Genomic DNA, 27,634 nt, shown 5'->3' on the forward strand with positions numbered 1-27,634 from the left:
TTGAATTTTTAAATGTTGATAACTTTTTCAGGGTTAAATGAACAAAGTCGGATCAACCAGTCTAAAGATCTAAGGCAAAAAACATAAAAAAAAAACAAAATAAGACCAATTGAGAACCCTTTTCTTTTTGAACTCTTTTGAAAGCTATCATCAAAATAAAAAAAAACTTCTTTTGTTTCAGATGGTGAGCATGACGGCTTCTCAGCTTTCTTGGGGTCAGCATCCCCGGAGCTAGCTCTAGCGTCAGACGCGTCAGACAGCCTGCCACTGCCAGACCAGGATATCGGTAAGATAGGGTGGAAATTATACGAGTGATACTAACATACGCTTGACGGTCGTGGTCCGAACATGACAAATGACGTCACCAAGACATGCTTAAGTAACATTCTGACGGTATTCACTTGTGAACCTTTCCGTCCTATTTTACTATCCTACGATACACATGTTTACTTCATAACGATACTATTGGACGTTTTGACCACCATTGGTTTTTCTTTACTTCTCTTTAAAAAGATAAAGTTTTATTATACTACACAAATGTCCATAGGGCCAACGGCAGCAACATTTAATTGGATCTGGTATATTTGGTAAATCATTTGTACTGAATGCTGAATGAGCTATGAGCAAAGTCGATCACATCCAAGGTGGTTAAGAATAAAAGACTCCTCGGGACAGGACCCAAAGGAGTCGGGACAAAATTTTCATAGATTGTCATAAATTGAAGGATCTCTCCTTTCATTTCATAATCAGCCATGAGTATTTATTATATATATATATATATATATATATATATATTATGTATATGATTAATAATTAATGAATTATTCGGAAATTCGTCGGGAACTAAAATCTAAAATTAAACCGCGATAAAATCCGTAAAAGTAGTTTCATTTTAATGAATTATTGATAAATTCATAAGTAGTTAATGGATTTTTTACGTAGTACAATATATGTTAAAGATATTATTCTACCAGCTCGACTTTACCATAATCGAAGTCTATACAAAATTCAAGTAAAATAATGAATGATCTTATTGCCTTCAAATTCAATGCGCTTAACATGATTCAATGCATTCACACATAACCTCACCTACACATTGAGCACTCTAGACAAAACACCATCGTGAAGGCGAGATAAAGTATAAACAACTAATTAAGCACGTGATGTAAGTCTATCGACAATCCGTACACGACACATTCCAACACCAAACGGCTTATTAAATCAATGCTGAAAACATCTCATACGTCTGTACATATTACAATTATCTTAATTGTAGTTGAGGGCGTAATAAACCGTCTTTGTGACGGTAATACCAATTTAGCCTGTTTATTGCTTGTTTCGCTAATTGTATTGATGTCTCAACAATATATCTGGGAGGCGGCGCCCTTTGATAACTGATAAAGTGCAATTAATTTGCATAGTGTTTGGGTAATACGTATGTGTTATATAATGATAGATGTGTTGAGTTTTTATTTAGGTATTTGTATGTTTAATATAATCAAACACAGCGATCTATTTCGCCTTCGATTCCTCTTCTTAACTTACGTGTGCATCATGTTACTGTTTGTTACAAATCAATAGGTACAACTAAGCCCGATATCAACTTTTCACTCACACTTAAAAAATATTCTAGTGCCATAGACAGATTCACACAGCGATCAAACTTAACATCCCTCTTGTCAGATAACTCATGATCTCTGGCGGGACCGATTTCTCCAGGAAAGTTCTGAGTCTTTTTGTATCATTGTTGCCCGAAATCATTGATATGAATTGATTAACGGTATTCATTCTGTAAATATCTCCAAGCAAATAAATATTCTAAGCAAAACTATCATGTACCCCATATAACAAACTCACCAGTCACCACTAGTATAAACTATATTCTCTTAATACAACGTTAATTCTCAATTCGTTTTAGAACACAAACGATATGAACGAGAAAGAGGAAAATAGCAATAGTCACAAACAAATCCCTACAGTATTCATACTACATGTAATACCACTTCAAAATACATTAGTGAATGCAAATTATGTCAAAGCGAAGATACGACTCGAGGAAACGTTAGATTATATGTATTATACCAACCTACCACGATCTCTTAAAGTAATGCCGGTGCAGTTGTTAGAAAGAGACAACGTGCTACAAAGTGTATTGTACTATCTCGTTTCCTTATTATTATTAGTTTTGTGTGAAGAGCTTTTGGTAAAGGTATGTGTGAATGCGGCGAATCAATGTGAAGCGCATGAAATGCCTTTGTATGTGGATAATTGGGAAATTAAAGCGAATGAGATGTTGAAAATGGTTTAGAACTGTCTATCATAGTTGGAAATAGACTCTTCCCAACTATGTTGGGGTCTTCTTCTTGTCAAACCGAATGCAGATAAGTATCAGTGTTTTACAAGGAACGACTGCAGAACTGACCTCCTCAATCCAGTTATCTGGGCAACTCGATACCAAAGTCAGACAGGTAGTCAGACTTTCTAGCTTCTTACTACCTATAAAGACTGTCAAAGTTGTGTAAGTAATATGTAGGTGGGTTCCACTATTTAACGTTCACGAAACAAGAAGGAAATTGTTATGACATAGACGGTCTATCCACAGACTCGGACACGGATCAACTCGGACACTATTACTTACTGTAATTTAAATGAAGCTATTTAGAAGCCAATTAGAAGTGTTAGAGTTTATAGATTGCTATTCTAATATTATTTCTGTTTTTGATCTATATTTTAATCTTGCTTATCAATAACAACACATTATGCTTAAAACCACTCAAGCATGTGAATATAAAGTATTAAAAAAAATCCCCGGAATCAGAAAATAACGATTCTACCGAATCCTGCCGAAAAAACAAACATTGTAAACTCAAAACAAGAATACGAAATACAAATTCGAAGTTAAGACGAAATGTATGTATTCTTAATGACACAGTTATGCCTCGTGGATTGATGAATGCGGCTTTAAAACATTAAGATGAATAGATCTGCGGAGGCTGTGCCCGTCTACCGCGGAACTTTCCGAGATTGATGTGTTTCGCGGAGTGACATGCCCACTGGAATAATGGCTTAACTCCAGCTCCCCGACTGCCTACTAACACGTGACAAAGTAATACAACCAAAAAGAGATAGCGCCATACATTTACCAGAACGCCATCTCTGTTCTACACGTAGAATACTGGGAAGTACCACTACTTGAAGTTGTAGTGGTGGCTCCCAGTTTTCTCAGCCACGAAACATGAAATATTTAAGGTACCTGTTACACAAATCTTTTGGTATATCGCTGTGTATCGCTCGTAAAATTCCGTTAAGGAGAAGTTTTGAGAAGTTGGGAGCTCAGTTCAGTCTGAAACAGTTAGACATATAGTTATTTATTGCTGTTACTGAATGAAACTTGCACTTAAGTGTAATGTACGTCGGATCTAAACTGTTTCGTCTTATTGAATAGTGAAACGGATTTTAAAATCATCTCTTTTAATATTTTGGATCATGTTTAGCATTTTTCTTGCTTTTGCTGAAAATTTGAAACCTGGTTCATTATTTTATCCTATTTTTCCATCATTCATAATTATAATTACTATTCCGGATTAAGTTAAAATGTTATTGTGTTACTAATGTGGGTCGTTAAGTTTAAATTGTTACTTAACTTTAAAAATATATACGTTAAAGGAATCGATGGGATCTAAAATATATCTTAATAATGCGTTAAATAAATAATGCATAATAATATATTAAGTAAGAAAAACATGCGTGGTCTTTATAAACACTAAAACTTTATAACATCTTATTAAAGATTAAATCATCAAAACACTGAATCATACATTCTCCAAAGTCGTAAAAGTGCTTTCAAGTAACAAAATCAAAATCTACACTCAAACAAAATGCCCTAGTCATAAATGCATAAAATAAAGTGCATTTAAGTAAATTTACTCGAATGTAAATACTAATGCATTTTCACTCAAGAATAAACTTATAAACCTACAAAGTTAAAATGAAAAGTTAACTGGAGTTCTTTAAAGGCGAGTTGCTAAAGTACCTATCTATCTAATTTACGTATGAGGCAGTCTCTAGCGCGGTATTTGCATGTGGCGACCTCTCGTGAGTGCTATTTGTAACTTCTTCTCAAAGAGCTTATTTTATGCTTTGCTCTAATACTGTGTAAACAACTTGTATTTGTATTTTCTTTATTTGTGAGATATATTTGTGGTCTAGAATATGTGGAAAATAAAATTATTAAGTCATTATGTAGACTCGCATACCCCTTAAGGACTCCTTTTGGGTCCGAAACTAGTCGTTGCGGTAAGTAAACCGTTATTAAACAAAGAATTATTGAGAATCAAGAAAATTAATAAAGTATTCAATTATAACTTAATATATTTTCTAGAGTAACTATTTATTCCCGGTCTTTTTCTAGATGATTGAAGCGTTTTACGATATTAGCTTGTTATCATCCTTTAAGGACAGTACCTACAAGTTTAAGCTGCCTTACAATGTTTTTTATCTCCGTTTTCAGGGTTGTTTTAAAGCTATTTAAAATGCATTGTCCATAATATAACATCGTTCAATTAAGTTCTTTAGAGACTAAAGTATGAATAAAATTAAATATTTATTTCATACATAAATCATATTTATTAAAACGTAACAAATATTATAAAGCCAATAGATTATGATTCAAAAAGCCCACATTTCCTAATATTGTGCATCTGTCAAACTGATGACGCGTGACAATTGAGTGACATCGCTCAATTACTAGTGACGGTTGCTTCAGAAACTGAAACAAACCGAATCGACCAAACACAAAAAGTTATTCTAATAAAAATAAATAAACTTTGCTATGTAAATAAATAAAAGCTCAACCGCATTTTTTTATTTTTCTCCTTTTATTAGATATATCGGGTACATCGGTTCATCTCAATTTCAAAAGTTTATGAATCTTTATAATTAGACTGATCAAAATGAAGTCTTCACAGCTTTGTCTTGTATCAATTTCATTGCAGGTCATAGCAAACTAATCTTATATTTTAATATCTAAAAACATATATCAATCTTGTTTCAAGTCATAAAAAACTAAGTATTTATTTTGACATCTAAACGTATGATCTCAAGAGGCTGTTACGTCAATCAAGCGTTTATTTCTGGTTTAACTTAAAATAACCTCATAACGAGCGTTCCAAACTTCATTGTAACTTGGTATAACTTAAGCAAGTCTTAAAATTGTTTCCTAGTATCCGGGAAAAGTTTTTTGGATGTATGTCTGCGTGAGAACGGCAGACGCCTTCGTGATTCTTGTTAATTAGTTGTTGGTGTCTGATGGTGATGGCTTGAAGAGAATAGAGTTAGGAAAATATAGCGGTATTATATGCTAAGTATAATACAAATTTCAATTTTATAGTACAGATAGATTACGGGCATAAAAGTAGTGAATACTAATGAAAAAGGTCTTTTTAAAACGAAAAGAAGAATTTGAAAATCTGCGGCTTATTCATTAACGTTCAGTTTTGTTCTTTCTGCTGCTCTGGGTCTTAACGTGATCCTAGAAATTCTAAATCGACCAATCAACAATTTGAGAAACATAGACACGTGCACATTTGTACGATTTTGTTTATTCCGATCCACATTCACATCATTTATAATTATTATTATTTATTTATTTATTAAACTGTTTACATTATACTTATTTGCTTTGTATAAACCCCACAAAACTGTTTGCACAGTTTGTCTGTGGGCATAATGCATGCTGTTACCTGTAAATTTCAATCCACGCATTGTTCCTCTTTTCAAAACCGCATCCAATGATATTCCATCGATTCCAAGAACATCGAATCCTATAATATTATGGGAATTGGTATCTATGGCCTCACTAAGGAAAACAATAGATGGTATTGATGCCATTAATATAGTAGCCGAGTGGTCGGTATTAATAATCTGACCGTTTGGGTCCGAATCGCCATTGAAGTCCGTTGCCAGCTAACAGATATTAAATCCGGACCTCTTTTGTTTTTGCTCGAGCTTATTGAGCCCTTACTGGGAAACTGTGATGGGAGATATCGATCATTTGTTTTGATTTGGTAACTAGTCTATCAATTAGTAGAGAATAATTTGTGGTCGCTTTTATCAGTAAATTATTTACGAAGGAATTATGTAATTTTGAATTAATTTATCATTGGTAAAATGTGCTAACATTTAAATTCTCAGATTGATTATAATCTGTTGTAACGTTCTGTCTATTTTAATACTATCATGATCATCAACTTCATTAGCTTTCTTTTTAAATAATAGAATTATTGTAAATATCCTACAAACATGTATTATAATCGGGAAAGTTGATAAAGATATGGATGTTTGTTCCTCTTTCACGCAAAAACCACTGAACGGATTTAGACGAAACTCAGTGCACATATAGTTTAGAACTAAGATTGGCATATAAAATAGTTTATATCCCGATTTTATGTGCCTGTGGGATGATATTCGATTTGTAGCGGGCTACCACTAGTATTTAAATAATTCAACACACGAGTAAAATAAAACAATTAAAACCGCAATTCCATAAACAGTTTTATCTACAGCTTGTTCAAATACCGTTGTTCAAATATTCTTGTTAATACTCCACATTTTTACCGATATATTTAATCAAATAAGAAGTATACACTGCATTAGCAAATGAGGAAGCTCTCGCTAATGACGTCACAAAACCGATGGCAAGACTTTCCTTATAATGATAATAATGTATATTCTTACGTATGCATGCCTTGGTAACAAGTTGCTTATTATTTTGAATAAACATTTCTTCGGTAATAGGATATATTTTGTAGAGTATTTATGTATTTGCGAGTTTGTATTATTGTTAAACTTGACTATTATTATGGCAAATAAAATATACGGAACTCGCTTATAATTAGCAGAATTAATTGTCTTCTGTGTACGACACATTAATTATTAGTCATACGACAATGTGTCTCAGTATTAGAGTCCCATTTTTACATTTTGGGTACGAAACCCCAAAAATTAAAAAAAAACTTAATGTATGGAACTGGGTGCGAGCATACAAAGATAGATGTCGACGGCAATTGGGGAGGCCTATGTCCAGCATTGGCCGAATATGGGCTGATGATGATGACGATGTAAATATAAGGACTTCATTTCCATTTAAATTCATTGTCATAACGTATTAACCATTATATAATTTTGAATTCATAATACGTCTTAGTCATGAGCGCTCTGTATTAAATCACAACGGTTTCGTATATATTTGTCTCCAATGTCCCAACAATGGTGTTAATTTACACCATTTGTTGGGAGCGTCGTGCAATGCAGCGTGCCTGCAATCCTATCAGTAATATTAATTTCATGTGGTTTTCGTCTTAAGTTGTCGTATAGCTGCTATATTAATTAAATTTTATGAAACAGAGTAAGGTATAAAGGTGTTTGTATTTTTGCTTTGTATGCAATTATGGATTTTCACAAAGCAAACCAATATCCACTTATCTTATCAACAATCCCTTCTTCAATAACAATTTAATTTTTAGATCGCCTTAAATATTTTTCTGGTGCAGTTTTACAACTGAAGTTTACAGTGTGACACTTAACGTAGGACGATGCTAGTTATTGTCACATTTTGGCAATTCTAAAAAGTATATATTATATACCTTATTTTTTTTATAGGTCATCGAAAGTATGTAGTCCACCTTTTCGAAATCAAAACCTTGAATTTATCGATTACACAGACACATTTAAACCTTTCTGAATCTAATTTAATTCCTATTCCCCATGAGCCCGCGAGCTCAGATCGTTGACAGTCAGCTGATGGATAGTCGAGCTGTTCATGTGTGCACAATACGCCCGTTTTAGACCCTCAACAACTTGCTTCATCATTCATAATACGGACTATTTTGTGTAAACTTTCTTGGTATAAATGGCGGTTGGGATGGTTGTGCTTATATTATGTTTGGTACCTACTGAATTTAAGGGTTTCATTTTGATTTGTCGGATTTTTAATGGTAATATAGTTTTGATATACTTTTTCTTTAACAATTTATTATTTCATATTTTGCCTAGAGTGAAAAGTAGTCGCCAACTAAGCCAAACTTGAATTTTGAGTACCTACATGTCAATTGATAAACATATTTACTTATACACCTAAATATAGGTATATACAAATTTAGTTCATGTACGCTGTGTCCAGTCACAGAACAAATAATCATAATCACTCATATTACGCATAAATGCATGAAAGCAAATTCATTTATTTAGCCTGTACAGTCCCATTTTGCCCAGTACTGTTCAAAAGCTACAAACATTTCCATACAACCGTATCTCAAATAAACTTCAAACCGAAACTTAAGATATTTATTAACTCGGTATTTCAATATCCAGCTTAAATACTATCACAACTTAATACTAAGAAATAAGTTAGCAATATCCTTTAAAAGACCTTAATACTTCAACTAAAGTTCAGAACTTAAACAGTCTTGAAGCTTCAAACTATGAACTCATAAAACTTGGCAAATCAAATTAATCAAAGCAGTTACTGACTTCACTGGTATAAATGGTATAAAAACGAGTATGAGCCGTGGTTATCTGGTGACAGCATTTTGTTTTCATCTCGGAAGAAAAGAGTTCAAGAAAGTGGTATTTAAATTTCACATGTGTCACTGTTAGGAGACGACGATCAACCTTACGTTATCTGATTACAGAGAAAACCTGACAGATTTGAAATGGTAACTCGTTTTAAATGTATCTCTCTGTTGCAAACCGTTTTTTGGTATTTGTTACTTATAGAGCGTCTGTAATAAATAGTATGAAAGTAAATTTAGGAACACAATTGACTTAAATATGTTTGAAATTGTATTTAAATAAAAACTTGAAGTGTTGAGAGATTATTATTCATCAGTTTTTAAGCGATTTACATTGTAAACAGTTTACTATCATCTAGGCATGTAGACTCTACTCTACTCCAATTAATGTGTATGTCTGTTATGCCCCTTTCCTCTTCTTTTCTGCTCTATAGCCTTCATGAACAAAACTTTAGAGGAAAGGTGCCTCGTAAATTCGCAGCACAGATGCAGGAGATAGGTGATGAATAAAGGTACCGTCCTGTTAATTTATGTTTACTCCGCACTGTTATGGGTCACCGTTTTAAATTGAAACTGTAAATTCTCGACTTTTGACTGTTACACTGGGTTTTTAAAGTTTAATATAAAAAAGTGTATTTAAAAGCGTATATGCACTAAATAAATATTTTCTAGAATAAAATTAAATTATTGTATTTTTGCCAGGACAGCAGAAATAGCCTACTGGTTTTCGGATAATAGACAAACAAATATACGCATGCATTTAAGTAACAGTTTGAAAAATTGAATTTACTTTTATATAAAAATTTGATTGTTTAATAAAATTAATTCCACAAAAATTTAATTAATTACTTAATTGTGAACATTTCAAAGCATGATTGTTTTACAGCCACGCTTAACTTACCCAATTCGTCCTACAATTGTCCGCTTTTATATTTTCTCATTAAAACCAACAATAAACCCGTCTATCACATTTATTATAAATATTTTACGTCATTGTGAACCTACATTGCGGGCTATTGAATTAAAATAAACATAATTGTTACTAATTTTCACAGTGAAATAACTTCTTTACAAAGAATATTAGGTTTAATTTAGATTGAAAGGGTGAAAATGTTATAGTTGCAAAAAGAAGGTGATTTTTATTTTGTCATCAAGATACTCAGAAACTACCACCGCTAAAACCAAATGCTAAGTTAGGACTGTGGTCATTGTGGGAAAGAGACATCGCTCTACACAGTGTACCGTTCCGTCTTTCTTTCTCAACTACCGCTATCTTTATTGAAAAGTAAATCGGCTACCTAAATTCTAATTCTAAGAAATTACTTAAAATCTAAACAAACCTTTTTCGAACATACTCTGCCAATATTCCTCTACATCTTTCCACACAAACATACTTGTCTGTTCTACGTAAAGGAGGTTTTATGCAATTTATGTTAACAGCAGATGTCGCAGCAGTTTTGAGGGTTAACGGTCGGTATTAAACTAAACGAAACTGAAGTTCTTCGGCGTGCATATAAATTTGTAGTAAGTTGTTGTGTTTGTGTCTGTGAGGCTATGATATGAACTGTGACTGTTTTTTACATATATCATAGACGCTTATTCGTATAATGATAAATAGCCTTGAAATTTATTATTACTAGGCCGCTTAATATTCAACGGAAATTTACTTGAAAAACTGCATCTGCATCTTAAATTGTAATGAATTAATGAATCCTAGTTTAAAATTTAAACCAACGAATAGTTGCTATGAAGGATAGGTTAGCTACCATATTTCAGGTTTATTTTAAGAATGCAACGTGCCTTGACAGTGAAACATGTAAAAAAAGTGGTTTCATCTTCATTCAGCCAAGAGACGTCCGCCACTGGATACTCGCCTCCCCCAGTGATTGCCGTAAAGACTGCTTATAAGAAAAAAAACTAAATTTCTGCAATTAGGCATAATTAAATTCGCGTAAAATAAGTTTGAAATCACTAAGTAAACGTTCATAAACTTGAATGTAATTCTTGAATAAAATTAACAAACACAAAATTACAATGAAACCAGTTTATCATTAAATCAGATTTACAATCAAATACAATCTTAATCCAAAACGAGTTTTCATTATTATAAACGTGAAAGCTAATGTTTCAGTCTGACTGAAAGTTTCAGGTTTTTGCTAAATCTTGTTCCTAATTCATTAATGTCAATCCGAAAGCTCCAAGTTTTGAAGGTCAGTCCATTTGACAGGACCTTTCTTAAATTAATCATCTGCTCAGCATTTGCTTTGCTTTGTAATTAATTAGTAAAGTTTCTGTAGGTAAATGTAATATTAGTTGGTATTGAAATGATTTAATTTTACTATAGAATGTGGTATTATTAAATATTAAGTATAATATTAAGTTCGAGAGTTCGATAAATAAATACTTGACAAAGAATATAAACCGCTATTTAGATGAGATTTGCGTTACAATTAAAGATTCTAAAAGAAATCCAACGATCTAAATCGAAAGCAGGATAAACGTCACATTTATTTTTTAGTCTACTTAAACATCATTAATGAGTTATTTCGTTCAGTAAATTTATTAGAAATACAAAATTTTTCACCTTCACTTCGAATACAGTTGTAACAATATGTCAGGCAAAACGCATGGATTTGTATGCACGAGGTGGTGATTATATACGGGAAGGGCTTTATAGGCTGATATTATTATATAAATTTAACAAATAACATTTGCGCCAACACTTCATTCATTAAAATAACAATACCTATATTAAGGGTTGAATTGAACCCTTTTCTGTAGCGATTCCTATAGTCGATAGACATCTTCCATAGACGCTTTCCCTTTTGATAAAAACTCCCCAGTGTATTGAATAATAACAGACTATTTGTGGAAAGAGAAAAGGTTTACAGACAATAGCGTTTTCGTGTTTCATAACGAATATCTACGTAAGTGAGGTTCACGCTTTCTTCTCGAAAAGGGGGTTAGCAGTGGCTATACATAGTACTTTCAATCTCGTTTCGTCGTTCAGTTTAAATACAGCAACAATGTTTAAAAAAATGAATTTGTTTTTTTACTGATATTGCGGATATTTTTAACAAGATTTCGACGGGAAAAAAACTTTTAAAATAGGAACTGTATTTTAACAACCCACACAAGAATAACAATTAGCCACCGCGACACAGGCAGCTAACCGAAAAAAAATACACTGAAAGAAACAAAAAGTACGACAAAAATAAAAGGGGAAATTTTACGCAGTACAGTTTTGGTGATTTAACTAAAGTCCGTGAAGGGAAAACGAACGATTTGTATTCATGATGGCGTCCGCCGCAGGTTTTGGTAGGTGCGACAGAGTAGATTCGCAATTTTCTCTGATTCTCTAGAGGGCACCCTGATTCGGTACAGTTATTACGATAAATCCGAGCCCTATTTCGCATATCGAAGGAATACCGCGCTCGGACCTTGGTTTCCATAGTAAGATTGTTTTGGGAAACCTATTTTGGTGGAAACATGCCTATACAGGCTTTTGTTATAGTATTGAGGGCTGTTGTGATGTAATTTAGGAAAATGCTTTATTTGGTAACAACAGGACAAGTTAGTAATTTTAACAAATAAAATGGACTATCAACGATCGAGCTAAGACAGCACAGAGGAATTCAAATGACGTCTTATAAATCAATTTGTACAAAAGACCTAAAAGACTAAACTCCTAGATATTTTACAATGTTTTACTAGAGATCAACATAAGAACGTTATGTATTCCATATAATTATACTATCAAATTCTTAAATAAAGGCACTTTATCTTTACTTGCTTTACTCCCACGTTTCTTAAAAGCTATTTACCCAAACGAGTTTACCAGAGAATAAATCTCACTTGTCTCTAGTTTGTGTTAAATATGTTAAGTTAATTAACAAAGGCTGCACCAATGCGGTGTCACCTACAAACGCTTGAGTTAGGGTTATTTATCTGTCACGTGACAAGAGATTTATCGCGCTTTTCAGAAGCGTTCGCAACACTACTGACTAGGTTCTGTAGTGACTTTATTTTGAGGTCGTTTTTTAATATTTAAATGAGTTTATTTTATTTAGTTATTTCAGTTTTCGATTTTATTGATTCTTGTAGTAACGGGCTTATAAGAATTGACTTGTCGTAGTTATAATAAATTGTGAAAAAGTATGGTGTCACAGATTAAATAACGTTCTTAACAAGTATTGCACACATTCGTTTTACACGATTTTTAACAAGTCATATACAACTTTTATTATTCTTCATTGATTAAAGTCAATAGAATCATGTTGCATCTAAACCTTAAATATTCTATAAAAAAAAACCATCTGGCCAATTCACCACAAACTGTCTACACAAACAGCAACGAAAAAGAAAAACAGAAACCCTTTCAAATTAAGAACGTCTGAGACCTATACAAATACAAGCAAAGACCAAACATACTCTCCACCATTCCTGTTGAGCGCAGACAATCAATTACGTGACTATATGATTAATGTAGGACTCGAGCACATCTCTGAACGAACCGACTCCTACACATTAACTTTGTAGGACTCTCAAAGTACCACCTGCCTTTGTGATGCCGTACCCCATGCGACTGTAGGACTGACTGAGATGTGACTAATGTATTTACTGACATTTCATGGAATTAAATACTTATTTTGAAGTGAAGGTCTGATTTAATTGTTGTGTTCTTACGTGTTTATTGTAAAAGATGGTTTATTTGTAGATTTGTTTGTTGACCTTTCAGGTAGCAGTTGAATTGTGGCTAATTTTGGATCTTAAATTATTTAGAATCTTGTCAAACTTTGGAATAAGTCAAGCTTTATTCTTTTTTTATTTGACATATCATTTTTATACATCAATGGGCTTTGACCGCTTACACAAAAAATGTTTAACATTTCATCTGCCACATATCCACTCCAGAAATATGTTTCCAAGACTTCTCTAAGCGTAAATTCAGATTAAAAGACTTCTTATTAATGTGCAAAATAAATATAAAAAAAAATTTGCATTCAACTACCTCAGGAGCGGTTTTTACATGACCACTGTAAATTACTGCTGAACTTTCTCTGACCGTCGCTAACTCTCCATTTTTACAGTTGCTACTGACTAATTATTTATTGTCCTCTTTTCTCTAAAATAAAGTGCTCCACGAACTCGGCTACAGAAAGTTCTAACTTAAGCTTCTTAACTGGTTCTTTATGCCAGTCAGGACTTACGAAAGAGTACTGGATGCTAAAAAAATGTTAAATTGCAATCACCCTGTAGTTACACGAAAAGCCTATTAAATAACATCAAAGTACTTGCAATTTGTCTAAACTAAACACATTCATGTTTAGACAAACAAAACTATTTACCATGTAGTTGCTTACGCAATGCGACTCAGTTAAAATGGCGTCGCTTTCACATTTGATAGATGTTCCCGCAATTATTTGACAGAGCGCGTCCCTCGCTTAATAACGTAATCATTTTGACAAGCGGAACACATTCGCATGATATTAATTCACATACCACATCAGTTTGTAGGAATCCTCCGTAATTAGCAGACGTCTGTCGTGCGACTGTATGGAATCCACTAAGCACACTCATATTTATTACTGAAACGTGACGTTTGAACTAAAATCAGACGTTTACATAACACGCTGTATATACAGTACTACATCACTCCGCATCTACATCACCTATGTTAATTATACTCGGAATTCGAAACACACTATAACAAGTACTAATGATAATTAAATACATCGTAATGTACGTTTCGTAGAACATAAACTTACAAGCGCTACGGCCTCGTAGCGGGGGCAGTGTAGCACGAAGCACGTAGCATTGTTCGTAGCTAACAAAGACGAGTAACGAACATTACAAGTTTGGAGCATAAAAATAAACGACGCGATTATTTAAGACACGTGTACAATTGTTTTTATATTTAATTTAAAAATATCTACTTCAACGAGCTCAGTCACGTGGGCACGATCCTATTATTCCGAGACAACCCACAATAAAGCCATTGTTCAACGTAAGTATTCCAAAAAGAAGAAATCGATGTGTCTCGACAAAGTTAAAGCCGGCTGTCGGCGAAACGGTTCGCCTCTACCATCGTCACCGAAACTTATACCGTTGCGTCTTCAATAAAACCTTAAAAGTTCCCGAGGCGTTGTTCTAAAAGCCGCCCCTTATTACACATCAAAACTCCACAGAAAATATCTCTGGAGAACACAAAAAGTTCAATCGACAAGACTGATAAGACTTCTTTGATGTTCTGATGTGAAAGATGTGATTCTTTATGTTTCGACGAATAATTGTTATGTTTTGTTTGGGATTTTGTTTTGCAAATATAGAGACAAGAGATGAGAGATATTTGTAACACGTCAGGACTTTGTAACATGTTGGGGTCACATTTGTAACTTTACAACATGCCATGTAGGTATTTGTTTACCAGAAGATCCAAGCCCGTTCTATTTACCTTTTTATAAAACCCAATAAGACTCATTAAACTCAACATGATAATGGATAATGCAGTTTTCTAATACTCTTTGATAACATCAAGTCACGTTAGCAGTGAGTGGTTGACACAAAGACAGTATCCAAACTTGTTATGCTAAGTACACAATTTTGTCTGAAATTGATTTCTTCAGGGACCACTGTTACGCCCTTGTTTTAATATAAGTTGTAAATTGTACTTTAGGATCAAACTTGTTAGACTTAGTTAATAGAGCGGTGAGGACTGCGCTAAAGGCTGCCATATTGCGATATAAATAAACTTTTAGATTACATTTCGAAATAAATTAAGATGTCTCTGACGAAACCACATTTGTTTCTAAGCTTATTAATATGTTTATTTAAGGTTGTGATGTATTCTTGTATTACGTCATTACAAATGTGCCTATTTTTAAATAGGGCCACAATAACATGATATACATTTAATGTATACTTAAAAAAGAGGCACGTATTGCACAAAGAAAAGCATAACTCACCGATCACTTGCTAAATGAATAAATGCTACGAGAGTTGATCGTAATATAAACTACTAAAGCGAGATCCAGCTATGCTGGAGGGAGATAGCACTGTTTATAATACATAGTGGTGGTTTAATTTTTTTAATAGAGTGGCGTCCCTATCATGAAAGAGACTGCCATTGGAATAAAAATACAAGGACACACCAAATTGTGCGCACTGGGCCGACAGTTACATATTTTCTATCGACCAATACTATACTAAATCATTTAAATCTCCAAAAATAAATTCCCAAAAAAATTAAATTCAAATGACATCCAAATTAAAGAGACATCAAACTCCACGTACCACCCACAACTTATGATATTAATTAAAACTGCAACTCGCAATAACTTTGCAACCCCATTCGTAAATCAGCGCCGGACTGATGCATCCGAACTCCACACTTACTCCTCCTTAGATGACGACGAAGTTTAACTTCAAAAGGTCACTCCCAACTCGCCGCATGCTCCTAATGTGATTAAAACCTCTCTCCAACTCGTGTGACGTCATATCCTCTAGTAATTAATTAATTAATTAAATATTTTATCTTGCTCTCCTTGCCTCACAAAGATGAATGTTGCAGCTGTTATGTGATTTCTCTTTTGTTTTTGTGTGCGATCCTTTTATGTTGCTTTTAGATGTAATTAAAATGAACTTTTATGTAAATTAATTATGTTTTATATTAGTGTTTGCCATAGAATTGTCTTTCACTTTTTCAAATTAGCTGTAAGGTAAATCTTTGACATAATAATTTAATTAGTTTAATAACTTATAGGCTGCAAATAGACTTTTACAGACAAGTACCCCTTTTACTTATGCCATAAGACAATGGTATAACATAATTACATTAACTAATTATCCCAGTTTATTTTGCTTATGTCTTTAGCAAATATTTTTAAACATAATTATGTTAATGAACTTTTGATGCTGACTGTGCCACTGGACTCACGACCCTTTGCGTGGGTGACCTTTTTCCTACTTCGTCAATTAAACGACTCTTGTTGCTTTATGATTCGAAGAGTTTAATGTAAACCTTTATTTAGTTCTCACATTTTTGTTTTTTTTTTGACAGCTGTATCAAGTAATGTGCCGTAGGGACGTTATTCAAATTAAGATCGTCAAATATGACAAAGTTCTTTCACTATAACTGAAATACATACTGAATTGGCTGCTTTAGCTTAGACGATGAAATTAAATGATATACACATGAAATTAATGTGATCAAGTTAATAAGTTTATTCATAAGCAAAAAGCACAGTAATATGTACCTACAAGAGTGCAGATCATTTCTCACTAGCTGTTGTTTGCGGCTTCACCTGAAAAAAGTCGCAAAAAATATTACCATCCTTTAACATAGTCGAATAAAAGAAGCCGATGTTTTAATCCAAGGTGTCAGCTACTTCCATACCAAGTTTCATGGAAATCGGTCCAGTAGTTTACGCGTCGAGGATAACAGATCAAACACACACACGTACTTACGCATTTATAAAAGTATTGTGAAGAAATCTGTACCAGACGTAAGATCGATATCAATGTAGGTAGGTAATAGACAACATACGGTACAGATAAACCAATTACAATTATTTTACCATACAGCGATTAACACGAATTAGGGTAACGAGTATAAGAGAGAACCTTTTCGAATATGTATTTAATTACGCCTTTGAACATATTTTCTTCGTTACGCTGTATCTTGAAGTCATTGACCTATTCACTAGCTTCACTCATATATTTATTTATTTAAACTTTCATGTACAATAAAATTGTGTTACATGAGTCGGACCGCAAGGCATTATCTACCAGTCAACCTTTAGTTCAAATGGCAGCTGCTGGAATAGGTACAATACAAAACAATGAAATTAAACAATATTTGATTCTTTAATTTTTTGGCATATATTAATAATTTCCAGCGACGATGTTTAGAGTTAAAGCCTTACAGACCTCCATACTAGCACTATTATATTACAAACAAGTTCGGTTACAATACCGTACTACCTAAAATTGAAGACACTGCCATTTTGCGCAACCTCTATCATTTATAGAAACAGTAACAGTCTCCTCAGTATCCAAACGAAATATGTTACGACTCGGTTGATCCGTATAAACAAATCCTTTTCAGATAGTTGCAAAACAAAATGATAAAAAAAAGGTTTGAGTCCCTAATAAATTTCTAAGCATTTTAGAAATATCCATCATTTGGGACTGATCTGGGCGTATCGGCCCGAGGCGCGGCGCGGGCCCGGGTCGCCAATATGAATAATTTTCCAATCTCGACATTTATTCACTGTTTTGCCTGCCATATTTGGCTCAGAGACAATTTTACGAGGAATCGTAAACGCCTTTTTATGCAACAGTACAATACAGTGCGTAATAAATAACTGGGATATTTTTGGTACTCGTGTGTCATTGGTTTACCTCGATTTTTTTTAATTTTGGCTGCAGTTTTCTGTGTTAAATTCTTATTTTTCATTTTAAATCAGTTCATATTCGCAGGCAAACTTATTTTTTGGCTTTAGTTTCAGAACGAAATAATCTTGTATCGACTGACCGTCATTGACGGCGATATAAAGGGACTCGCATGCTATTCCTCGCACCGTCTAAAACGGCTTTAACTTTCGTTATAATTAGTAGGTAATCAACATAAGAACGGCAAACTTCAGCTAATTAAGTGTCTACATTAACTACACAGTGAAAAAGAAACAATAAAATTGCAGATACTTTTGTATCTAGTTTTTCAGCTGAAGCTAAGTGACTAGCGACTCTTTGTGTTTAAAGTAGCCATTACTCGTAACGTTATTGAAAAAGGCTCTACTTTCCGGAAAATGTGTTCGCGAATAGAGCCAAAGTAGTTTCATATCGATCCTTATAAGCGCCCTTTGTTTTCAAATCTCGTTTCGAGAAGCTGTAAACATTGCTTTATTGGAATATAAAGATGGGTTTAACTTGCTAGTGTGTTTGTGATTTCTAAACAATATTATTTTATAGAAAATTTCGAATTATTCAACTCTGTCTCATTGTGTGATCTTACAGTTAACACAGTGGTACATAAGTAACCTTAATTATTATTAAAATTACAAAATAGATTGTCATATCTATTTTGTAATTAGAACTGACAGTTATTAACCTATATATTTTATTTAACTTCTATTATATTATACTTCTCAGAGCAACAGAAAACTATATATCGTGCATTAAAAATATGCCTTACATAAAACCAAACAGAAAAACTAAATTATTACAAGAATTTATACAGCACCAAAATTTAGGGGTATATCGTGTGGATGTACACACAGGTGCCATCTAATTAAACAAGTCTTCTTGATGTAAAATAAAGTTTATTACACCGCCAATATAGGTACAGACTTAACAAGCTCGGTAAGCAACGAGATCAGAACGGAAGACAGAAGGAGTAAGAAGCAACAGTTATCAGGCTGGTTACTTTGGAGGTGAGGTAGTTTCAAGTGCTAGGTAACTTGCGATATTAAGCGATGGGGCATAAAGCATCACACATCTCGCGTCAAGGCTGGCTATTAGCTCACTCTTTAACTTAATTCTGAGAGACTGATTTAATAACACACACGATATACTTCACAAATTGTAATAGACGTACCTCCAGCATAAATGATCCTATAATAATCTACCACCACAAAACTATTAAAGTACATAAACTTCAATCGATTTCCACAGTATTTGGGCCTCGACATCGCCTTTGTATTAACATAATTGCTATTTGTCCCACCAATTCCCAAAACAAACATTTTAACGGCTGTCAACCGAATAAGTTTAAATGACATTGTAATTAATGTACAGTCTTGTTCATTAATATATGAAGTTTCAGTTTCGAAAATTTGTAAACATAAAAATACTATAATAGCTCTAAGTTTTATTAAATTGTGATCAAAATTAGACTCAAAAAAATGGAACAGCTTTTGCATAGAGAAGTGTTTTAGTTTTTGGCACCTAATTAAAACCCTTCACATATGCAATATGCATATAAATTTGGTGTATAGTACTTTAGTTTTATGCAACAGTTCACTTACGCAAATTGACGAAACTAAAACTACACTTAAGCAAACCATTGTACCTTTTCAGTATCATTTTGTTTTTTTTTTTTCTAATTATTAAAACTGCCAATATGTCAATGTTCTTGACTGTACTAGTTGAAACTTAATGTTCATTTACATAATGTAGGCATTACCGAACGAGCTATAAACCCTAATAGAAGTTCCAAGGGACCATCTTTGTTCTTCCCATTACAGTAAACATGTTAGGTTAATAAAAATTTGCATTTTCCACGAGAATATATGCAATTTGTTAGCTGATATGTCTTAGCGACAGCAGTAACTACTAGAGTGCATATGAAAATATGGTAAAGTTCCACCTAGAGCCGTCGATCTTTTTCAAATTATAGCGTGTTAAAGTTTAAAGAAAGTAAGCAATTCGTTTTGTGTCTAATGTGCACCAGGGTTATAATTTAGCGGTAAATTGCAAAATAACATTACCGAACAAATATCACAGCAATCAATTATCCGTCCAAGTTCTCCTGACTACGACAATACAAACAGCCGGAACGATTGCGCTCGCATAAAAGCCAACATAATTAAATCGGCCGAGAGCAACTTATCCTTGAGTGGAACGAACAACGTCTTTTTTTCGTCGACATTACCTATTCATCACACGACTCGCTGAAAAGCGACCACTTTGTTATTTATATATCTTTCCGCGCAGGTTCTCACGAAAAAGATCGGGGATCATTTTTCTTGGGTTCCATTAGTGGGCATCGGCCGGCCGAGACGGATATGCGGCGGGGGCAAACATAAACAAAGTAATGGTCCCTGTCTAGTGACAAAGAACATCCCATCAAAGAGCGAAGCGCACGAATCAATACGGGTTTGTACGCGTTTGGACACGGCCTACATTATTGTACCCGATAGCAATCTCTCTCACAGTCTCTGTTCTTCACAGAGTCAGGATATGAGAGGCATCTTGTGTGCACGGAGCATTGTCGCCGAGTTATCGCGCATCAGCTGAGCGTATTCGGTTTCCATTCAGTGAACACCAATAGTGGCAATTATACTAATTCAAATGTTACGACGAATTTGCTTTGATAGAACGTAATGAATAGGTTTGCTTTGTTACAGTGCTTAAGTAATGAGGTAGCTTCATTATGTACATATGTATGTACGTATTTATATGCCTAATTATGAATAAAGTGATAATTATAACCTTTAATAGTTTACAGTAAATGCTATAAGGTAGTATGCAAAAAGTAATTAATTACTTGTACAAAAAGTAGACCATGACTTCTATTTCAGCATCGTGTATTACAGATTACAGACAGTCATTACATTATTATAAACTGAAGATCTAGAGCAAAAAAAACAACGGGATCAACCTAAAGATAACCTACAGTAAACAATTGAAAGAGCCTTCCATTATCAAATAAAAATATATAGAAACTCTATGGTTCCCAATAAATGCTTTGAAGCGTAAAGAATAGATTATTGTTAGACGTTGATTAATGATGATTGAGAATTTGAATATCGAATCGGTTGCTTTGAAAACAGACGGGATGGGCGTCTTGCCCTTAAAGGGACGACAGATAATAAACTCACTTAGAGGTACTTTTAGGTAACTACAGTACCTCTCTAGCCTTCCTAATCTCATTCGCTTCATTAACTATCCATCTAAACTGAGTTAATGTATTGTACTTATAAAGATCTAGATTTCTTTATCGTGTAATATACGAAGGATTTTTTAAGGTAGATTATATTTTTTTATTGATATTTCTTCTAACTGCTAGATTCATTATTGTTAATAATTATAATATTTTGTTGGTTCATGAATTTTGTGGCAATCTTCAAATTATACCCATTACATTTGTCTAAGACAGTTAGTATATCAATCGGAAACATAGCAAAATACATGTTATTTGTTAAAGTAAATGGAACAAGGTGTTTATACAGCTACACATTATAAAACAATCATTCCTACTTGAGCCCAGGCCTAAGCCGAGCTAAATGCACAAATAACAAATTAAACAAAAGAACTCGAACAAAATTAGATTGTTCGCGAAAAACTCGAACGTTGAGTTCCACAAAATTGATCCCTTGCCCAAACAATCTTTACTTTCACCTAATTCAACAGTTTTACCCGGACGTGAAAAACGAGAAATAACTCTGAATTTCTCTTGACGTACATTTTGTAAGTTGTGTTTGCTTTCGGCCTCTAAATTATTATCGAACTCTCGAATTTGTAGCGAAGCGAAATTACAAATTGGAGCGCTACACCGCCATGATGGACAGCGGTCAGCGTTCTTTTTTCAAGATGTTCTGTTGGTTTAACAGACAAAGACACGTTTGAACAAATCTTTTTAATTTTAGAGTTCACAATCTGTTTTGACCGAGTGTTTTTTAAGACTAAGAGTAATTCGTTTTCGAATTTTGAAAAACAATTAAGTGAAAGGTTCCTTTCGTGGTGATTTTGAGTTTATTTATCTCTAAGTTAATACCTCTATTTCTTGCTTAAAATTGACCATTTAAAGTTTCGCTTCGTTTTTAAACGTTTAATAAATTAAACGACTCAATCAAATACGTGACATTGTAACTTGGATAGATTCCTTCTTCCTTCACGTGATTTTTTCACGTTTCAACCAATTTTAAGATTGAATTAAAAACTAGGCATTGATCTATTTTATTATATATTTATTGCAGGAATTTAAAGAACGTATAAATTTTACTGCAGCTGTAGATTATCAATATTTATAAATAAGCTGATATACATTTCAAGGAAGCCAGATCTAAACGAAACGTAATACGAATATTAATCCTATTAAAATGTAAACGAATATTGCAAACTATTTGTTTTCAATATACACGGCGAATTTCAAACACAACCACAGTTGAATGCTTTCAAATATTTTGTTTTAACATGCATTCAACTATTTTGTTTAATAATCCGTATCTATGGCAACGCAATATCCGTGACCCGAGCGCTCGCAAACTGATCGAATCATTTATAGAATACGAAATTAAATCAAATTTATTTTGTATTTCGAACGGAGTGGCGTTTTGAAATACAATCGTCTTTTGTTATGTTGGCAGGAGTTATTTAATAATATTACTTTAATGCTGTCAGATTTGAACATGGAATTCTCTTTATGAGTAAAAATTCTACCATTATATATGATATAAATAGGTTGATTGACAATTTTATGATTTTGTATTGATGTAACCTAAATGATTTACATTTTTTCTCGTCCGTTAGCTACTAGTAGCTGAATTAAAGAACGGGCGAGACTAAAAGGTCGAGGTGATGAGTGTATAAACAAATAAGGTTGTATGACTTTACAAGAATGCAGATTTTAATAAATTTTATAGCTTCATTTTATTTCTTTCGTTTCGAAATCACTCTCTGATGCGCGACGAATAATCTCACTCAATCAAACAACTAAGCTATATTTATAATAAATATACCTTGTATTGTTCCAGATTGCACATCATCGTCGTCGAGCCTGCTGGGCGGGGTGACGACGGTGTCGGTGGCGGTGACCGGGCTGGACTCGCGCCCGCACTCCAAGAAGGTGCGCCCGAAGCCCGCCTCGCCCAACCGGCAGGGACCACAGCAATGCCAAGTAAGTTTCCTGGTCTCCCGATATACTTTGCCAATTCCGAAGGGAGGCATCCGTTCAATTCGTTGTCCGCTGCGGTGCTTTTTACATTTTAGGTTAGGTACATTCTTCGGTCAGCCAGCATTAGTTGTAAGGAAAACGTGTAATAAAATAATATTGACATCAATAAGTTTTAGTGTTACAAAATGGGATTGTATTCTTTAAATAGCTTGCACACGTACAAAAAGATATACCTATTAAATTAACTTATTGAAAAATATTAAATAAAGCAAAATGCAGTTATTATATAATCAAAATTACTTTCATTTATTCCTGAATGAGTTATAAATATTTTTTGACGTAGACAATGATTTTTAGACAACAAAACATTAAGACCAAATAAAGACATTTAAAAATCGAAACTTTTTATCGAACGTTTATCTACAAAGGATTACCGGCAATAACCTCTTTTCTTTTACAACGGCCGTACTAGGTTGACGTGACGTCATACTCGTTCCGGTTCGTTTCCGGCTCATAAAGGCCGATGGACCGTGACGATTGCCTCTATTTGTCTTCCTCCGGCAACAAAGGCCTCATTTGTCACATAGACACCGCTCACATTGTCTTCAGTACATTCTCCCAGTATCATGTTTATTTGTGTTCTGCCCGACTGGTCGTGAGTGATTCGTGTTTGATTTGTATTGCTATTACTAAATAGAACAGAGCTGGATATTAGTTTCAAATATATCCGGTTTTACAGCGTCTGAATCCGGTTTAGAAGTGTTTTTTTTTACCGTGGTATTTTGCCTTATCGACAAATCCAATAGTTGTTTTGTAGAATCGAGGTTTATAATAAATACCTATCACACAAACAAGAACTACGCAAAAAAATACAGTCGTATGAGTAAATAGAAAAAAAAATAAAACAAAAAATAAAAATAAGATAACTCAAATATTCCATTTCCTCATTAGAATTAAAAACACAATACCATTAAACATTGAACTATGCTATTTTATTAAATAAGTATTATATTATTAAAAAGACCAGCTAAAATTACTCAGTAATAAATTGCAAAACTAAATTCAACCGTTTATTAAGAATTTCAGACAATCCAAACAAGAGTATTAACGTAAATATTTAATTTTATTATAATACGACAAGTATTTGATAAGTCAAATATTTTAGCAGTTTGGTTCTTACATTTAATATTATTAGAATACGTTAAAATATCAATTTTATTTATTTTAGGAGCTGTTGCGACTTGGAATATTTATTTTTATTTGAGCTGCTTGAATATTTTAATCATTAAAAATTTATGCATATTAACTAATATCCACTACTTTTCTTGAACAAATTGATGAGTGCATCTATTTGAATTCACAATTCACAATATTCGGTAAAATTGAAAAAAAACGTGACCCCCTTTAAATTCACTATTTTAAATCATCAATTCAATTATACACATTTTAAAAATATCTTACGAAGCAATTCTGCTCGCCCTACAAGATAAAAGGCAAGATAATACGGAAACATATTTTCAAGCAGTTCATAAATAATGCTCTGTGCTAATTATTCCGAACCAAATACATTTTTAATTACACAAATATTATAGAAAATGTCTTGTCTATCAATTTAAAATGTATAAAAGAATAGCCGCCCGAACAGGGACTTGAACCCTGGACCCTTGGATTAAAAGTCCAATGCTCTACCGACTGAGCTATCCGGGCTATATTAAAGACTGTTGAAAAAACTGTTCAGATTCTGTGCCAACACATTTAAATATACCAGTGGTGTTATCATAATGCTATTATTAGCTGGTAACTCATAAGATATCTAAATGTGTGACAAAATTATTTTTTTATCTACTTTTGTAAATATATTATATATATATAATTTTTTTCAATTTCTTCCGGTTAAATCATTAAAACACTTGTTCTTGTTGTACCTACATATCGTAAATAGGTTAACAGAACACAGTTGTGTTAATAAAATTAGTCAATTAATTATGATTTTCAAGGTTACGTACACAATACACAATATACGGCAGTTCTGTTGAAGGTCTTGGCGACCGATAAGAATTCTAATGACCTCGATTCTAACTCAATCGTATTAGACTAGTTACTAGATTTATATTTGTGGTTAAGATATTACAATAAACGAGATTAAAAACATACTTGCAACAAAGTTTACAAAAAACAATATAGCATTAGTTACCACTTAACTATGTTACTACAGTGATTTATTAAACTCCAATCCATATCTGATGACTTGACCTTTGGTTGACGGGTCCTCATTGGTACACTGTTTCTATGCTTTACTCCCAAATGGTAAAAGTCACGCCAAACGCAATGGATGCAACGCGTTCCCGTGTTCGATCCTCGTGTAGGACAAGTATTTGTTAGATCCACGAATACATATGACAAGTTAAGATGTCTTGTGTAATTTCACTCGAATGTTTGTGAAACCTCCCCGTGACACAAGAAAAAAAATCCTTAGCTGAAGAGTCATTTTTTTACTCAAATCGAAAACACGAGACCTAAAACTCCATAAAGCTTTCATTAAATTCCAACTTTAAACCATTAACACATACATTTATGCATAAAACAAAAGACTATACATACATACACGGTTCGTGTGAACTTATTACAGAGTACCTACACTAAAAGGGCTGAGTGCTTCATATCCGGGCCTACACGCTACCGTGGGTAGCCGTGATAAATCACTGCTCGCATCTCACGCGAGAACTAACGGGTAAAACATAGCATGCGTACCGATTACTTAAAGAAATATTATTGAAGATGTGAAAGAGACGGCGTCTATGCCATGTAGAGCGCTTTCTCTGTCCCACAGCAGCTCAAAATGATACTACAGGATGTAGCGCTTGACCCTGTGTTGTAACTTATTTGGGAAACCAAGGGTATTGCTTTCAAAGGCTTTGGTCAGGTTTGGTGCTCGATGCATGCAACTAGAATATGTTTTCTATTGTATGTTCAATAACCAGAGGGTCTGCCACCTTGTCAAGTCATATTATGAAGTTGTAGAAGTGTGAAAGCGCTATAAACTGCTCAGTAATCTCTCTTCCACACCATAATATTATTAGGCTCCAAGTACAACGAATTGAACTAAATATAATATTTTCGCATGGGAACTATTCTTACAACACACACATCTGACCACATCTATATTCCTTCACTATTAAACAAGACAAAAGAACACCGCCGGTTGACATACGTACGACATATAGTCACATATGTGCAGCAATAGTGGCAAATTACATTCGACTACAATATGTCAACAAGATCTCGACAATCCAAGCTCCGTCAATACATATTATGTAGTTCGATTATCTCATCGACATAGTAACATAACCATCACTGCTATTCCAACCAATTCCCAAGCCATATGATTGAGGAAACGTGTATTATTATGAAAGACTGCAATTTCATATAAATCCCTACTAATATTATAAATGTGAAAGTAACTCTGTCTGTCTGTTACGCTTTCACGTCTAAACCACTGAACTGATTTTAATGAAATTTGGTACAGAGATAGAGTTGACCTTGAGAAAGAACAAAGGATAGTTTTTATCCCGGCCTTTTGAAGAGTTCCCTTGGAAACGCGATATAACCGACCTCGACGCGGGCAAAGCCGCGGGCGGAAAGCTAGTCTTTTATAAGATCGTTTCTCTGTAAATCACATGTCTTCTAAGGTTAGAATTACTTCCACTAATGCACTCAATAAAACAGCAAAGACGACAATATATCAATTGAAACGATTGGAATAATACATCAAGAATCCAACATCACCTCTTGAAATAATGTTCTTGCAGCTGTGGAAGCGAGACGGCACATAAGACAGCGTATAGCGTTGTCTCTTTCAAAACTGCACCGGTCTTACAGCGAGAGTGGTAGAGTACCTAAATCTAGAAAATCCTTTTAAGAACAGCCACGATTATAAAGACCTGACACTATAAAGAAAGTGCTTTTAAATGTATTAAATGTACTTCCAGAAATTGGTGCTCAAAAAGTTGAACTCACGGTCGCTACTCCATGGCAAAAGTACTTTTTTCACACTCCTAAAAATTGATGTTCATTGTTATTTTTATTACGATATTACAACCTCTTAGAAGGAACTCATTTACAAATTTAAAAGTGTATAAAATATTATTGTTGGGATGTAACTATGTATTTGGATGTAGAATGATCGAAATTGTGTTTGTAGGTCAGTCGAATATCAACAGAGGGGTGGGGAAGGTCGCTAGGGGAGGCTGTTGTCACCAAATGTACCAATGTTTGTGGAAAGTCCTGATTTTCGTTTCTCAGAGTGCTGCTAATGTCCTTCCATTATTTTTACAAATGGCTCAATCGTTTTTGTTTTGTTGAATTTTCTGTTTTGTTTTATTTCATTAATTTTTTTAAAGGTGTCACAATGTTGAATATATTCTTTAACATTGCCTTCATTTAATTA

The 27,634-nt window shown here is 33.7% G+C and overlaps 1 protein-coding gene and 1 non-coding gene across 3 annotated transcripts in view; one reads left to right on the forward strand and one right to left on the reverse strand.

Moving 5' to 3' along the window:
* Nucleotides 1-27,634, forward strand: part of LOC113504716 (zinc finger protein 628-like) — a 162,770-nt gene that overhangs the window by 90,542 nt on the left and 44,594 nt on the right. The window contains exons 3-4 of one of the 2 annotated variants that reach the window (XM_026887127.1): nucleotides 182-286; nucleotides 23,048-23,190. In XM_026887127.1, the coding sequence (XP_026742928.1) occupies nucleotides 182-286; nucleotides 23,048-23,190 (248 nt within the window). The remainder of the gene's footprint in view (nucleotides 1-181; nucleotides 287-23,047; nucleotides 23,191-27,634) is intronic. The other variant, XM_026887128.1, reaches the window with a different exon arrangement.
* On the reverse strand, nucleotides 24,822-24,894 carry Trnak-uuu. The gene has a single exon. It is a non-coding gene; the product is annotated as a tRNA-Lys (tRNA).

This window comes from Trichoplusia ni, chromosome 23 (genome assembly GCF_003590095.1).
Source record: "Trichoplusia ni isolate ovarian cell line Hi5 chromosome 23, tn1, whole genome shotgun sequence".
In the NCBI taxonomy this organism is placed as follows: Eukaryota; Metazoa; Arthropoda; class Insecta; order Lepidoptera; family Noctuidae; genus Trichoplusia; species Trichoplusia ni.